Below are 17,669 nucleotides of genomic sequence, written 5' to 3' on the forward strand. Positions count from 1 at the left end.
TAATAGTTCCCACTAATTTGCCCAGCACTAACGTCAGGCTTACCGGTCTGTAAGTTCCCAGATCACCCCTAGAACCCTTTTTAAAAATGGGCATCACATTGCCCACCCTCCAGTCTTCAGGTACTATGAATGATTTTAATGACAGGTTACATATTACTAACAGTAGATCAGCAATTTCATGCTTGAGTTTTTTGCTTACCCTTCGATGTATGCCATCCGGTCCAGGTGATTTACTACTCTTTAGTTTGTCAATTTGGCTCAGTACATCTTCCACTACACCAACCACTAGGCTACTCCAGGGACCTGTTTGCTGGTCTAATAGGCCTGGCCATAACATCTGAAGCTGTTATAGATGCTGGTATGTACTGTTTCTTTCACATCTTTGTGGGGTAGGGAGGGGGTCATTGACCACTGGGGAAGTAAGGGAGGTAATGCCTTAACCCCTGCAGTGGTCATCTGGTCATTTAGGGCATCTTTTTGTGAGTTAGTCATGATTGGTACAGGTCTAGATCAAAATGTCTAGCCTTTAACCCTGAAAGTTTTTGCTTTGTTCCGTTATTACAGAAAAACGTCCAAGTTTTGGGAATGCCTAATCCTGCACCAACATGCCTCCTTGTGATTTGGACGTTTTGGCAAAAAAATGGCCCTCCCGCTTTGTTCTGCTTTTTGGATATTTTTCTGTTTTGAAAATGAACCTCTAAATATGTAAAGCGGAAGAAACAGATTTATAGAGTGATGGGGCCAGGATATTGGAATCGGTTACCATTGGAATTCTAGGGACACCGTTAATTATTGTCTTTTAGGAGAGGGTTAAAAGACAGATTATGCTTACTGTTTTTGTCTTTGTTCTTATTTATTTCTTTATTCTTTCATTATTTTGAAAACCATTTTGAATGAATTTGTTCATAACAATAGTATAAAGATTTTATAAATAAATAAGTATATCTAGCAAATACAAAGAGGAATGATTTCAAAATATTGCAAAAGGTGCCTGCTGTTCTTACTGCCATCTTTGGACAAATGCTGCATCCATCACACTGTTCAGTGAAGAGCTCTGTGTTCCATATTATACTTACTTTAATTACAGTGGTTCCCAAACCTGATCCTGGAGGCACCCCAGCCAGTCAGATTTTCGGGATACCCATAATAAATATTCATTACACTATCTCAGGTGACTAATACAACACTTAAACAATATGTAATAACCCATTCACAACTATTCATACACTGTTTAAAACCGCAACCTTTGTTTCAATATATTCCCAAATAATCAATTTAAAACTGCACCCCCTCCCCGCAGCAATTATACTCATGTACGTTATTCATATATCAATCAGTTCATATATCAATAAGGTTCTTTCTTCACATTACTGTAGATTAATACTAGAGAAGTTCTTGATGATCTTTCAAAAATGCAAGTTACGTCATATCTTCCAAAGTTTGGCAGACTGTCACAACAAGACCGCCACTCCTTTCCAAGTTGAATTCAAAACTTACAATCTGGTATACAACTCATAAGAACCATACGCTAACTGGGTGCCTTTGAGTGCCATACACCATCTTCATCCACACAATACTTTAGAGTTCTCCAGGTCTCTTAAATCTCTTTAGGTTTCAACATTGGCCGTATTTCATTATTCTCCGAGCACAAGCAGGCTGTTTGTTCTCATAATTGGGTCGTCATTGTCCACGGCGGCCCAGGAACCGGAAGAAAAGGTTTGCCAGCAAAAATGAAGATTTTCGGGAACGTTCTGTTACGCGAGCAGGATGAACTGTGCATGCGCGAATGGCTTCCTGCCCGCCGCATGAGCGCGTCTCCTTAGTCTTTTTTCTCCGCGGTTAGGTGCGGCAGTGTTTTTTTGCTCTGTTCCGGTCAGCCCAGGACGAAGACTTCTTTAGCGATCCTTGTTCGCTTTCTTTTCCTTTCATTTGTTTAACATATTTTTAAAAAATTATTAGTTTCCCGTACTTTCTTAGTCTTTTTTTGCTATTTTAAAGTTTTCTTTCTTTTTCTCGCGGCCGACCTTTAGGTAGCTCGGTCGGGTTCTCCCCTTTTTGTGCCCTTCCTTTTTGGCACAATCGCGTCGTTTGATTTCACCGAGGCTGTGTTTTCTTCCATGTCATCGAAGGCACCCAGAGGCTTCAAACGTTGTACTCGGTGCAACCGGACCATCTCAGGTACCGATACCCACGCTTGGTGTATCCAGTTCCTTGGGCCCGACCACAGCCCAGCCGCTTGTAGTCTGTGTCTTCATATGAAGAAACGGACCCAAGCGTCTCGAGAGACTCAACGGGAAAACCTTTTGGAGCCTGATCCGGTCTTTCGACGTCAACATCGGTGCCGAGGTTGGTGGCGTCGGAGTCGACATCGACAGGAGCATCAACGTCGTGGAGCAAGGTAATGGCTGCTGAGAGACCAATTCGCGCTGGGAGCAGTGAGACGTTGAGTGGGTCTCCACCTGTCTCGAGGCCTCCTGCTATGCAGGCCCCCCGGGACCTTCGTCGGACCCGGCCCCGAGGAGATGTGAGGATTCCACGTCTTCCCCGTCGGTACCGAGGAGTCTCGATGACGGGCGTCGAGTGAAGGCTAAGAAGCACCGTCATTGTTCTCCTTCAACGCATGGTACCGGGAGCTCCGGGGTGTCGAGAGAATCGGTACCCGAGAAGCATCGGCGTCAAGAGGACCGCTCCCTCTCGATACAGGAGGTGCCGATGCGTCTGTCTTCTGGCAGCCCGGTACCTGCTCCCAAGCCTCCACGAATTTTGACACCGCCTGTTCCACTGGCCCCACAGTCTTTTCTGATGGTGGCTCTTGACGAGCTTATCTGGGCCTTGTTTCCAGAACTTCTGGAAGGCTTACTGCAACAATCAGCTTCGATGTCGGGTGTGCTTGCGCCCCCTGTATCACGTGCTGTAGCGGTGCCTGGCCCTTCACCTGTTGTGAGGTCTCTGACCCCAGTGCCACCTGCAGCATCTGCGTCGCTTGCCACCCAGGTCGACTCCCCTTCAATGCCAGTGGAGGAAGCTCGCCGCAGTTGGATCAGACGTCGACTTCTCGACATCGCCACGGAGGACATCGATCCTCGGCGTCGAGACAGGTCCAGTGTCAGATTACTTTCACTCAGGTTGCGTCTGACACTGAGCAGGAGCGCTCGTGGGAATCAGAGGAAGATCCCAGGTACTTCTCTTCCGATGAGTCTCTTGGGATTCCCTCTGACCCTCCTCCTCTTTTGTCCGGGAAATGGCTACGGCTATTCCTTTCCCGGTGGAGGTTGAGTATGAGCCCAGGTCTGACATGTTGGAAGTCCTGGATTATTCTTCTCCACCTAAAGAGGCTGTGACAGTCCCTCTCCATAAGGTACTGAAGGAAGTCCTTATGAGAAACTGGTCCGCCCCTATGTCTGGCCCTGTGGTTCCCAAGAAAGCAGAATCCCAATATCGGATCCACGGTGAACCTGGAATGATGAAGTCCCAATTACCCCACAATTCCATGGTGGTGGATTCCGCTCTCAAGAGAGCCAGGAGTACTAAGGACTATGCTTCGGTGCCCCCAGGCAGAGAAGCTAGGACTTGATTCTTTTGGGAGAAAGACGTATCAGGCTGCTATGCTCGCGTCCAAGGTCCAATCATACCAGCTCTTCACGAGCATACACTTGCGGGACTCGATAAGTCAACTGTCCAGCTTGGTTGATGCATTCCCTGCGGAGTTGGCTGAGCCTTTTCACCAGGTGGTCAGACAGCAGAAGGCGTGTTGCATGTTCCTGGCCAGGGTACTTTTGATACTTTTGACGTAACATCCAGGATCGTTGCTCAAGATATAGTGATGCGCAGACTCTCATGGCTGCGTGTCTCTGACCTGGATCATTCGGTCCAGCAGTGGATGGCAGATGTTCCTTGCCGGGGGGGGGGGGGGGGGGGGGGGACGGACAATCATTTTGGAGAAAAAGTAGAGGATCTTGTTAACAAGATTAAAAAGCATAATGATGCTATGGATTCTCTCTCCCACCGGGCGCCTTCTGCTACAGCCTCCTCATCTAGGAGGTTTTTTGGAGGGAAGAGAAGTGCTCCCTATTCCTACTCTAGGAGTAGGTACACTTTTGCTTTCCGGCGGCCTGCCCAGGCTCAGCCCCAGCGCACTTGTTGTCGTCAACAGTGTGCGTCTAAGGTCCATTCCGTTCCCCAGCAAAAGCAAGGGACGGGCTTTTGACTGGTTCCAGTTCAGCATAGCCTCTATCAAAGTGTCCGTGCCGGACGACTTGCCGGTAGCAGGGAGGGTGATGTTTTTTCACCAAAGGTGGCCCCTTATAACCTGTGACCAGTGTGTTCTTCAAATTGTCCGGTTAGGATACACCCTCAATCTGATGTCCAAACCTCCAAATTGCCCACCAGGAGCTCATTCTTACAGCCCCCAGCACAGCCAAGTACTTGCAGAGGAACTTTCCGCCCTTCTAAAGGCCAATGCGGTTGAACCCGTTCCACCAGGGGAAGAAGGGCTGGGATTCTATTCCAGATACTTCCTTGTGCAAAAGAAAACGGGGGATGCGTCCCATCCTAGACCTAAGGGGCCTGAACAATTATCTAGTCCGAGAAAAGTTCGGGATGGTTTCCCTGGGCACCCTTCTTCCCATGATTCAGGAAAATGATTGGCTATGCTCTCTGGACTTAAAGGATGCTTATACCCATATCTCGATACTCCCAGCTCACAGGAAGTATCTTCGGTTTCGGCTTGGAACGCAGTACTGTGTACTGCCCTTTGGTCTGGCATCTGCACCCAGATTGTTTACCAAGTATCTGGCTATAGTTGCAGCATCGCTACGCAGACTGGGAGTGCATGTCTTCCCTTATCTCGACGATTGGCTGGTGAAGAGCACATCAGAGGTGGGTGCTCTGCAGTCCATGCAAATGACTATTCAGGTGCTAGAACTACTGGGGTTCGTGATCGATTATACCAAGTCCCATCTCACCCCAGTTCAAAATTGGAGTTCATTGGAGCACTGTTGAACACAAGGACAGTTCGAGCTTTTCTCCCCGAGGCGAGGGCAGACAGTCTCCTGTCCCTAGTGTCCATGGCTCGAGCGTCTCAACAGATCACGGCTCGGCAAATGATGAGACTTCTGGGTCACATGGCCTCCACAGTTCACGTGACTCCCATGGCGCGTCTTCACTTGAGATCAGCTCAGTGGACCCTAGCTTCCCAGTGGTGTCACGCTGCGGGCAGTCTAGAGGATGTGATCCAACTGTCCACCGACTTTCAGAATTCCTTGCAGTGGTGGATGATTCAGCCCAATCTGACCTTCGGACATCCATTCCAAATTCCTCAGCCACAAAAAGTGCTGACGATGGATGCATCCCTCCTGGGGTGCGGGGCTCATGTAGATGGGCTTCACACTCAAGGAGCTTGGTCCTTTCAGGAAAAAGATCTGCAGATCAACCTCCTGGAATTAAGAGCGATATGGAACGCTCTAAAGGCTTTCAGAGATTGGCTGTCCAACCAAGTAATATTAATTCAGACAGACAATCAGGTTGCCATGTACTACACCGACAAGCAGGGGGGGGCACTGGATCTCGCCCTTTGTGTTGGGAAGCTGTACAGATGTTGCTTTGGGCACGCCGTCATGGCATGTTTCTCCAAGCCACTTATCTGGCAGGCATAAACAACAGTCTGGCCGACAGGCTGAGCAGGATAATGCAACCTCACGAGTGGTCACTGAACATGGGTGTAGTCCGCAAGATCTTCCGAGCGTGGGGCACCGCCTCGGTGGATCTTTTTGCCACTCAGATCAATCACAAGGTCCCTCAGTTCTGTTCCAGGCTTCAGGCCCATGACAGACTAGCGTCAGATGCTTTTCTCCTACATTGGGGGACAGGCCTTCTGTATGCGTATCCTCCCATACCTCTAGTAGGGAAGACTTTGCTGAAACTCAAGCAAGACCGAGGAACAGTGATCCTGGTTGCTCCCTTCTGGCCTCGTCAGATCTGGTTTCCTCTTCTTCTGGTGTTGTCCTCCGAAGAACCGTGGAGATTGGAGTGTTTTCCGACCCTCATCACCCAGAACGAGGGGTTGCTTCTACATCCAAACCTCCAGTCTCTGACTTTCATGTCCTGAATGTTGAGGGCTTAGAATTTGCCTCCTTGGGTCTTTCAGAGGGTGTCTCCTGAGTCTTACTTACTTCCAGGAAAGATTCCACTAAGAGGTGTTTTTCTTTCAAATGGTGGAGGTTTGCCGTCTGATGTGACAGCAAGGCCCTAGATCCTCTTTCTTGTTCTACACAGACCCTGCTTGAATACCGTCTACATTTGTCAGAGTCTGGTCTCAAGACCAACTCCGTAAGAGTTCACCTTAGTTAGCTTAGCGGAGTTTTAAAAAGGTTTGGACAGCTTCCTAAAGGAAAAGTCCATAGACCATTATTAAATGGACTTGGGGAAAATCCACTATTTCTGGGGTAAACAGTATAAAATGTTTTGTACATTTTTGGGATCTTGCCAGGTATTTGTGACCTGGATTAGCCACTGTTGGAAACAGGATGCTGGGCTTGATGGACCTTTGGTCTTTCCCAGTATGGCAATACTTATGTACTTAGTGCGATTAGTGCCTATCATCACCATGTAGAGGGTAAGCCTATCTCTGGACAGCCTTTAGTTGTTCGTTTCATGAGAGGTTTGCTTTTGTCAAAGCCCCCGGTCAAACCTCCACCAGTGTCATGGGATCTCAGTGTCTTTCTCACCCAGCAGATGAAAGCTCCTTTTGAGCCACTGAATTCCTGCCATCTGAAGTACTTGACCTGGAAGGTCATTTTCTTGATGACTGTTTCTTCAGCTCATAGAGTCAGTGAGCTTCAGGCCCTGGTAGTTCATGCACCTTATATGAAATTTCTTCATAACAGAGTAGTCTTTCGCACCCACCCTAAGTTCCTTCCTAAGGTGGTGTCGGAGTTCCATCTGAACCAGTCAATTGTCTTTCCAACATTTTATCCCTGTCCTCATACCCACCCTGGCAAAAGCAGTTTACATATCTTGGACTGCAAGAAAGCATTGGCCTTTTACGTGGAGCGGATGAAGCCCTTCAGACAGTCCGCCCAGTTGTTTGTTTCTTTCAATCCCAACAGGAGGGGAGTTGCCATCGGAAAACGCACAATCTCCAATTGGCTAGCAGATTGCATTTCTTTCAGTTATGCCCAAGTTGGGCTGACTTTACAGGGTCATGTCACGGCTCATAATGTTAGAGCCATGACTGCGTCGGTGGCCCACTTAAAGTCGGCCTCCATTGAAGAGATTTGCAAGGCTGCGACATGATCATCAATCCACACATTCACATATCACTACTGCCTTCAGCAGGATACCCAACGCGACAGTCGGTTTGGGCAGGCGGTGCTGCAGAATCTGTTCAGGGTTTAGAATCCTGATCCATTCCAGCCACTGAAACCCTTTTATATTTTGACAAAATCTCCCCCATAGTTCTACTCCGAGTATATGAAAATCAGGGCTTTTCTAATAGTCCTTTGTGCAGAGATAATACTGACCAATGCTTCAAAATAATCTCCTGAACACATCGTGTTTGATTGTAAAAAGGCAATGTACAGTTTATATAAGATTTTACTTCCCTGTTCGCTCTCTGTAATAACCTACAATGCTGTGTATTCTTAGCCCACTTATAAGCTGTTCATATAACCCTCTGGGATAACCTTGCTGTTGAAATCTAGTGCTTAACTGTTCAACCTGAGCTAAATATTGTTTTTCATCAGAACACAAACGCTTTATGCGCAAAAACTTGCCCCATAGGTATGCTTTCTTTTAACATACATGGGTGATTACTATTAAAATGTAACACAGTATTCCTATCAGTAGGTTTATGATAGGTCCTAGTATCAAACTGATCCTGCGTATACTCAATATTAATATCCAAAAATTGCACAGTATTCCCTCGTGATTGCACTTCAAAATGTATATTAAAATCACACTGATTTAAATAATCCAAAAACAAAGATAATTCCTCCTCAGTGCCAGACCATATGAGGAAGACGTCATCTATAAATCCTTTCCACTTCAGGATACGATTAGCACATAGAGAAGAGTACATATATTGAGTTTCAAAATTCTCCATATATAGGCACACAACCATGGGAGCTACAGTAGCTCCCATGGCAACGCCCCTAATCTGCAAAAAATATTGATCAAAGAACATGAAATAATTCTTTTCAATTGCCAAAGTAGCCTTCTGAGTTAACAATTGAATGAAAGAATCAGATAAGTCTTTACTTTCTAACACTTGTTTTATTAATCTCAAAGTTGACTGTTGCGGGATTTTGGTGTATAACACTGTCACATCTAAAGTCACCATGATGATCTGCTGACCTTGTGGTATTGTAACTGAAGATAATTGATTCAACATGTCACTCGAGTCCCGTATATATGAACGAATCTTAACCACTTTTGACTGTAAGTAAAAATCCAAAAATTGGGACAGCGGTTCAAATAATGATCCCTTCCCTGACACTATGGGATGACCGGGGGGGGGGGGGGGGGGGGGGGGGAGGGGGTGGTGTTACTAAGGGACATTGGGACAGCGGTTTTATTTTATTCCCAAAGTTAATAAATCCCTTAGTAACCCCCCCCCCCCCCCGGTCATCCCATAGTGTCGGGGAAGGGATCATTATTCAAAACGCTGAGGTCTCCTGAGGAAGTAATAATGAAACATGGCCAGTGTTGAGACCTAAGGAGATTTAAGAGACCTGGAGAACTCTAAAGATTGTTGTGTCAAGCAATGTGTGGATGAAGATGGTGTATGGCACTTGATGGCCCCCAGTTAGCGTATGATTCTTCTGAGTTGTATACCAGATTGCAAGTTTTTATTTCAATCTGGAAAGGCGTGGCGGTCTTGTTGTGACGGTCTCCTTAACTTTGGAAGATATGAAGTAACTTGTATTTTTGAAAGATCATCAAGAACTTCTCTGGTATTAATCTACAGTAACGTGAAGAAGAACCTTATTGATATATGATCTCATTGATATATGAACTACATGCATGAGTATAATTGCTGCAGGGATTATTTGGGAATATATTGTAATAAAGGTTGTAGTTTTAAACAGTGTATGAATAGTTGTGAATGGGTTATTACATATTGTTTAAGTATTGTATTAGTCATCAGAGATGGTGTATTTAATATGTTTTGACTAATTATTGAAAATTCAGCCCTGTGTATATAATTAAGGTTAGCTAATAAATATTCATGCGCCTGCTCATGTGGGTAAATGTGGGGTAGAAATGTACTAAAATAAATAAATATCTGTATGCACTGCCTGCACTCCATGCAGAAGTCTCTCATGAAAATTCATTATGGAAATCCCGAAAACCTGACTAGCTGGGTTGCCTCCGGGATCAGGTTTAATACATCAAATTCGCTCCTCCGTTTTTTCTCTATTTTTATTGTGATATTTGACTCCTTTTGTTCCAGGTAGAACCTTGCATTCAGCTCATCAACAGTTGTTAATTGTTCCATCTTTTCATCAGATTTGTCATGAGTATTTCCATAATTCTCTGTTTAGCGTTGTTGGTTCCTTCCTCTGGCACACATTAATGAGGCATATTTTCAAAGCATTTAGCCTTCCAAAGTTTCATAGAAACCTATGGAATTTTGGAAGGCTAAGTGCTTTGAAAATATGCCTCTATGCCTCTTGGTCTTCAACTAGAATCTTCCCTTACAACGTTTAAGAGATACCTAAAGACACATTTCTATAAGACATTCTTTTCATGAGGATGGTGGAGACCTGGAACCGGAATGTTAGACTGGAGTGTATGAGACATCGCCTCTTCTATTTCTTTTCTTTCATTATGTTATGTAACTTCTCTTTCTGTTTTAGTCATTATAGTTTTAACTGTTACTATGCTAGGTGGTATATCAAAAATAAATTGAACTTATCTATATCATTTCCAATACACATGGAAGCTTTGCAAATACAGTTTATAATGCAAACTAATGATTTTATAAAAGTCTGTGATAATTTTATATCTCCTACATTTTAAAATGTAGAGCCCCATTTACCAAGCTGCGCTAGAGGCACATTAGTATTTTTAGTGCATTCTAAGCATTCTTATGGGAGTCTACACAGCGCATGCTAATTTTTAGCATGTGCTAAAAACACTAGTGCATCTTAGTAAGCTTAGTATTAATCTTATATGACTGCCTGAGTGGAACGGTTTCTAAAAATGTTGAATAGATTTCTGGTCAATCAGATAAGAATTAACTATTTATAAAAATACTATGCAGAACCATTAATTTTGTTTATTTTTTAATTCTGTACCCAGTTACCCTTACATTCCAATTCTGCCTGCACAACTGCTTGAAGTCTTGAGCTCACCTACTCCCTTTATCATTGGTGTTCATTCCGTCTTTTGCACCGAGATTCATGAGCTGGTAAGAATGACTTGTGAAAAAAAGTGGAAAAACTCAGGCCCGATGCTCAAAACTCCAGCGCTGTTCCAAATAGTGCTTTAAAAATACCACTGGAACAGTGCAAGAGAACAATGCCTAATGCTCAACACAATTGAGATGCAAATATAGGCACACTCATAGCACTGAACATTAGGGAGTTTGGTAGGAGGATTGCGCTTGGTGCATTTGTAGAAGAGTTCCATGGTAAGCTCGTGTGCACGTGCGCCTGGTATTCCCAAATGTGAAGCACACATTGGCGTCTGTTTTCTGCGGCCTAAATATAAGCATTTCAAATTTTTTTTTAGCATGGATGCTTTAAATTTAGATGCAGGAAACAGGCGCCAATGACTGCTTTTGCTTAGGTTTGCTGTTTCTCACGATCAGTGCTTAAGGGCTTGCATTGGTTTCCTTCTGCTTCCAAATGCGATCAAAACCTACAGGTTTTGCAGAGAGAAGCATGAGAATCATGAGAAATCCTCTTTTCCAACACCCTAACGCCTGCTCCAACCTGGCATTATTTTTTTGCAGTGGTAAGGCAGTTTTGTTTCAGGCGCTCTTTTCTGAGCATTGGGGTGGAATACAAAACGACTTCATTAACATGAGCTTGACTACATTAGTATGCTACTTGCATTCGTCTGCGTGCTCATTTGTTCCCTTGCTCCAGTCTTCCGAACATTCTGAGTAGGTAAATGCAGATGCTAGTACAGCGCTAATGGCCTCTAGCGCCTGCATTTACTTTTGAGCAACAGGACCTCGGGGTCCTGCAGGAGCCCTAATGCGTGACCCTTCTTGGCCGGTGACTGTCACTGCAATGACTGCATTGAGGTTGGGAGGGACTATAGTATAGATAAAAAAAATTTCTCAGAGGTTTGAATGAAAGCTAATGAAGTGGATCCCAGCCATAGTTCCAATTAAGCTGGACGTTCAGAAGAGTAGGAGGACATTTCTAGGCTCAAAAATTAAAAAAAAAAGAAAAGGACGCTCTCTCAGCTTTCAGTAATCTCAGTGGCAACAATCAACGTATATGTTTAAATATTCTTGTATGAAATAGAAAGATAAACTGTGTAAAACTGTAAAGTATCAGTTGCCACCTAAGAACTTTACATATAGCACATCATCTTACTGAGAACTGAATCCAGGCTGAAATCTCTCTGGTTAGTGATGCAGCGGAATTTACTTGTCTGCATAAGAAATTGATGAGGTCCTTCAGGCTGCCAGCAGATAGGAGAATGCTACAGGGAAACAGGCAGAAGAGACACTTAAACCAGGACCCTGGCAATGATTGACAGCTGGTTGAGCCCCTTAGAGCAGTTACCATGTTTTGTAAGCTATTAGTGCAGCGGCATTCAATCCCAGTGAGGTAGTAGATATGCAAATCCTTCATGCATATTCATTAAGGATATCCTGAAACCCTGACCAATTTGTGCTTCTTTAGCAATAGGATTGAATACTATTGTATTAGGGGTTAGTAACTATGTATAATTTAACTTTTCTGTCTTTTACAGCTAGATGTGATCATAGCAGATCTAGATGGAGGCACCATTAAAATCCCTGAATGTATTCATCTCTCACATCTTCCAGAACCATTGCTTCACCAGACGCAAACTGCTCTTTCACTAGTAAGTAGATGCAGTAGATGTGGAATAGTGTCAAAGACTTTATTAAAATCCATAGGTCACAAGATAGATAAGCAAGCTGGAATAAAGTTCTTTCCTTCTTTTATTGCTGCATAATGTTACATTACGCTTTTCCTGTTTACTGCCTTCCATAAGCCTAAATTCAACCCAAGACAGTCTACAAAGTAATTAAACACAAAAAAAATACAATAAAAGTTTGATGCTATCTACTTTTGAGGAAGCATTTTCAACTTTAGAGAGGACAATTTTCAAAGATTTTGCTGAAGATTATCCTTCCCAGTTTGGGTAAAAGTGTCCATGCTGAAAAGGAGTGAAGCAGAGGAATTTGGAGTCAGCTGACTTTGTATGAGGATTTAATTTTGAAAACTCTGCAGTTGGTTACAGCTGTGAAATTGATTCCTGGTGTAAAGGAGGTGCAAAGCCCACAGGAACTAACATATTCCTTTTTGAAAATGAGATTGCAGCCCCCAGGTTGTCTTCTGTCAGGTTAAATGAGGTGCTGCTTTAAAAATAGACATCATTACTTACATTCTGCTGCTACACAGCCTAGCCCTCCTTCCTATAGAAAATTTGGTGCATTATAATAGAGGGTAATTTTATAATAAGAATGTAAGTGTTGCCATACTGGGACAGACCAAAGGTCGATCAAGCCCAGCATCCTGTTTCCAACAGCGGCCAATCCAGGTTACAAGTACCTGGCAAGATCCCAAAACAGTACAATACATGCTATGCTGCTTATCCTAGAAATAAGCAATGGATTTCCCCCATCTTAATAATGGCTTATGGACTTCTTTTTTTTAGAAAGCTATCCAAACCTTTTGTAAACCCCGCTAAGTTACTTCTTTTACTACATTCTCTGTCAAGGAATTCCAGAGTTTAATTACACGTTGTGTGACGACCATATTTTGTTTGTTAGATTTATAATATATTGCCTTTCTGTGGTACAACCAGAGCACTTTATATGCTTTGTCCCTAGTGGGCTCACAATCTAAGAGGCCCTTTTACTAAGGCGCGCCGAAAAATGGCCTGCACTGGTGTAGGCACATGTTTTGGATTCGCACCGGTCCATTTTTCAGTACTCCTGCAAAAAAGGCCTTTTTTTGTGGCCGAAAATGGACGTACAGCAAAATTAAAATTAGCACTCGTATGTCCATTTTTGGCCTGAGACCTTACCGTCACCCATTGACTTAGTGGTAAGGTCTCACATGTTAACCGGGCGGTAATCGTCAATGCGTGTACACTGCTGATTACCGCCGGGTAAGCACCAAGCGGTAGAAAATTTCTACCGCATGTTTTGGACACACGTCAAAAATGAAACTATCGCCCGGGACACGTGGTAGTTCCAGTTACAACACGCATAGGCACCTACGTGCCTTACTAAAAGGGCCCCTAATTTTCTTTTTGTGCCTGAGGACTAGTAGGCGCCTAGTTTTTAAAGACACGTGGAGGGGCATAATCGAACGAAAACGTCTATCTCCATGGGCGTTTATCTCCGAGAACGTGAAAGGGTGGACCGAACCGTATTTTCGAAAAAAATAGACGTCCATATTTTATTCGACAATTTGTGAGCTGGGCGTTTTTGTTTTTCAGCGATAATGGAAAATGAAAGCGCCCAGCTCAAAAACCAATAAATCCAAGGCATTTGTTCATGGGAGGGGCCAGGATTCGTAGTGCACTGGTCCCCCTCATATGCCAGGACACCAACCAGGCACCCTAGGGGGCACTTTTACAAAAACAAAAAAAAAAAAGGTAAAAGAGCTCCCAGGTGCATAGCACCCTTCCCTTGTGTGTTGAGCCCCCCAAATCCCTCTCAAAACCCACTGCCCACAAGTCTACACCATTACTATAGCCCTAAGGGGTGAAGGGGGGCACCTACATGTGGGTACAGTGGGTTTGGGGGGGTTGGACGACTAAGCATTAAGCAGCACAATTATAACAGGTAGGGGAGGGATGGGCCTGGGTCCACCTGCCTGAAGTTCACTGCACCCCCTAACAACTGCTCCAGGGACCTGCATACTGCTGCCATGGAGGTGGGTATGACATTTGAGGGTGAAAATAAAAATTTGTGAAACATCATTTTTTGTGGTGGGAGGGGGTTAGTGACCACTGGGGGAGTCAGGGGAGGTCATCCCCGATTCCCTCTGGTGGTAATCTGGTCATTTAGGGCACTTTTTGGGGCCTTATTCGTGAAAAAACAGGGTCCAGGAAAAGTGCCCTAAATTCTAGCTACAAACGCATACTTTTTTTCCATTATCGGCGAAAGGCGCCCATCTCTGTTCGGGTGATAACCATGCCCCAGTCCCGCCTTCACCACGCCTCCGACATGCCCCCGTCAACTTTGTATGCTTCCGTGATGGAGTGCAGATGAAAACGTCCAAGTTCGGCTTTCGATTATACCGCGTTATTCGTTTTTGTGAGATAAACGTCCATCTCCCGATTTAGGTCGGAACTTGGGCGTTTTTCTCGTTCGATTATAAGCAGGATAGGTGCCTATGTATCTTTATAAAATACTAGGGCTAAACCGGCAGAAATAATGCCTAGATTGACGCAGCAAACATATGTGTCTGCTTTGGAGCAGGCATAAATGTTGAAGTACATAATTTTATAAAGTGTCTGTATTGTCGTTTCATCATAAATTTCTTCAGGACAACATAGAGGAGGTGAATTATGCCACTATGGTTGCAAAGTGGTTCCATGACTTGTAAATCTCTCTTTTGGCTAACCCAATTGCAGTCTTTTCTATTGTACATTCCTAAAAGAACGGAGAATGTGCTTCACAGAGAAATTTATAGATTTGCCTTGCAAATATTTGTTTCCCTGCATGGCTTCTCTACTACAGGTCATTGTCCAAAATTTCGTGCTCCAGAAGCCATGCTGGGCCATATGTTTTGGGCTTGCCCACAGGTCGGCAAAGGATAAAACCACCTAAGAATAGATGGTTCACGATATGCTTAGGCAGACTACGTTATGTGGCACTAAAGCATCCACCCTCACAAGTGTTGCCCCTACAGAATTTTTTTGCTCCATTACAGCACTGTGATGTCCCTGAAAATAGAACTGAGGTGGAACAAAAAGATGTGAAGGTGCCCAAAGAGAAAAGACATCACCAAAGCACTAATATTGAAACTCATACCAGGAAACTGTTGCTACTAGGAGATTCCATTATCAGAGGCATTAACTTTGAAACACAGTTGAAGGGGCCATGTAAAGTGAAATGCCTTACAGGCTCCTCAGCTACCAGGAGTACCAAGTAAATAATCTCTATAATCTCTAGAAACGATGAGAAGGGATCGCCAAAAGTTAGAAGAATGGTAGAGGGTTTGGCAGTTAAAATTTAATAAATGTCATACATAGAAACCACTCAATATTTTTTTAAGTCATAAACAAACTAATGTGTGTCGTGCAGTTCAAATTAATTTTTTTCTTTTTTTATGCTGATAGTGCTTAGTAGGAGGGGTCACAGGATCGTCTTGCAGTATGTTACTGCTGACACCCCATAAACCATCATAGCACTCCTGCCTACCTTCCCCAATGTCTTCAGAGCTGATGGTAATGTTAGCAATATTCTAGCAATTTCATAAAAGATAATTCTACTTAGCTCATTCAGGAGTTCACTGATGGATCCGACATCCTGTGGGGATCCCCATCCATGTAGTGACTTTTAAAAGCTCAAACCGTGGTGCATACTACTCCCTAAAAACGGGATTAAAGTCCATCAATCCAAACATGTGTTGTTCCAGGTTCCCTACATACTGCCATGTTTCGCCATGTCGGCATCCTCAGGGGAACACTACTTCATCTGTAATGATACAAGTAAGAAATGCACAGTCACGGTAGCCAATATTGCTCAATCTTTTTTAGAACAATTTATAAAGCATCTTTTCTCTCTTTAAAATACTTTACTTTGGTAACGAACAATACATATTATAGCTAACCTGTAGTAGGACTTGCCAGCTTCTACCATCTGTCAAGCAGACGATGGGGCATGCGCAATGTATATATAGTGACGTATCACTCAGCTGTTTTCAAACTTTCATGATAGCCAATCAATCTCTCTGTTTAGACCCTGAGGGCTGACCGTCTGCCAATAGTAAATGAAACGCTGTTCTTTTTTAAACAGGATGGCTTTTATGTCTCCTATCACCCTAGCGGGGATTTGGTTCAGCACAACAAATCTGAGATCTATATCAGTGTGTTTCATTTCCGCCCAATGGGATACCAGCGGGGCATCTTTCTTCTGGTGTCTGAGATTACTCAAGTGCTCTGCCACATGATCTTTGATTCTTCTTCTTGTCTGGCCGATGTACCATTTTAAGCATGGGCATTGGATCCCATATACCACACGGGAAGATTCACAATTAGTGTTGTGTCTAAGGACAAAATCCTTCTTTGTGACTGGATGTTTTAACAGTAGATGTTATCCACGCATACCTGCAATAGACACATTTTGAACACTTATCATGTCCCGTGATCACATCTTCTGTCCCATCGTCATGTCTATGGGCCAATATCTCCCCTATATTATTAGCTCTTTTATGGGCAAAGCATACATCAGCACTCATATTGTTCAGCCTTAAAACGGGCCAGTGTTTCCATATGATACTTTTGATCTGATTTGTCAGAGAAGAAAACGGGAGAACACATACCATACGATCTTATTCCCTTATGTCAGAATGGGGGTGTAACAACCACTCTCACTGTGTGTTTCTAGCACACTTGGAGGCTTTTTTCAGGACTTTTTTGGGTATCCTCTACCCCTCAATCTTTGATATAACCCCGCAGCATGATGATCGTATAACTCTCTCGTATGACATAGGCGTCGTAGGCGTAAGAACTGTCCAGCAGGTATACCATCTTTTTGCGACCTAGGATGGAAACTATTATAGTGCAAGATGGCATTAGTGTCCATGGGCTTTCTGTGGATCTGGGTGACGATCATCCCTTGTCATACACTGATTTTCATATCCAGGAAATTGATGCTATCCTCAGACTGTCTTGTTTCGAAGGAAATGTTTGGATCACTAGAATCCAACTCTTCCAAAAAATCTGCTAGACCCTCCTCACTACCCTTCCAGATCATAAACATATCGTCTAAGTACAGCTTCCACATCATGACATTCCTCTTGTGGGCGGAGTTGTACACAAAATTCTCCTCAAACCGCGCCATGTACAAATATGCCACAGTCGGGGCTACCGTCACCCCCATGGCTACGCCACATATCTGCAAAAAATAATCTTGTTCAAATTGGAAATAATTGTTCAACACGTCTTGTTGAGCTATTTTATTCAATAAGGTCATTTTCTCTTCTGATAGTTCGCTAGCCTCCAAGTATTCACTTATCAACTCTAGGGCTTGCTGTTGGGGAATCATCATATACAGTGATCTCACATCCATAGTTACTAGTGTAATGGGCATATCAATTATAGGGAGGTCGCTAAGCATGGTCATAAAATGCGTAGAATCCCTTACATACGGTGGAATAGCAAGGGTCTGTGGTTGCAGGTGGAAGTCTAGGAATTGTGATAAAGGTTCATTTACTGATCCAGTGCTAGCCACTGTAGGTCGTCCCGGTGGATCACATAAAGTTTTGTGTATCTTAGGC

The 17,669-nt window shown here is 43.8% G+C and overlaps 1 protein-coding gene across 3 annotated transcripts in view; it reads left to right on the top strand.

Annotated features, from left to right (window-relative positions):
• SBF2 (SET binding factor 2) overlaps positions 1–17,669 on the top strand; it is a 919,918-nt gene that overhangs the window by 508,343 nt on the left and 393,906 nt on the right. For all 3 annotated transcript variants that reach the window (XM_030200990.1, XM_030200991.1, XM_030200992.1), the window contains exons 8-9: positions 10,303–10,411; positions 11,935–12,048. In XM_030200990.1, coding sequence (XP_030056850.1) covers positions 10,303–10,411; positions 11,935–12,048 — 223 coding nt within the window. The remainder of the gene's footprint in view (positions 1–10,302; positions 10,412–11,934; positions 12,049–17,669) is intronic.

This window comes from Microcaecilia unicolor, chromosome 4 (genome assembly GCF_901765095.1).
Source record: "Microcaecilia unicolor chromosome 4, aMicUni1.1, whole genome shotgun sequence".
Lineage (NCBI taxonomy): Eukaryota > Metazoa > Chordata > Amphibia > Gymnophiona > Siphonopidae > Microcaecilia > Microcaecilia unicolor.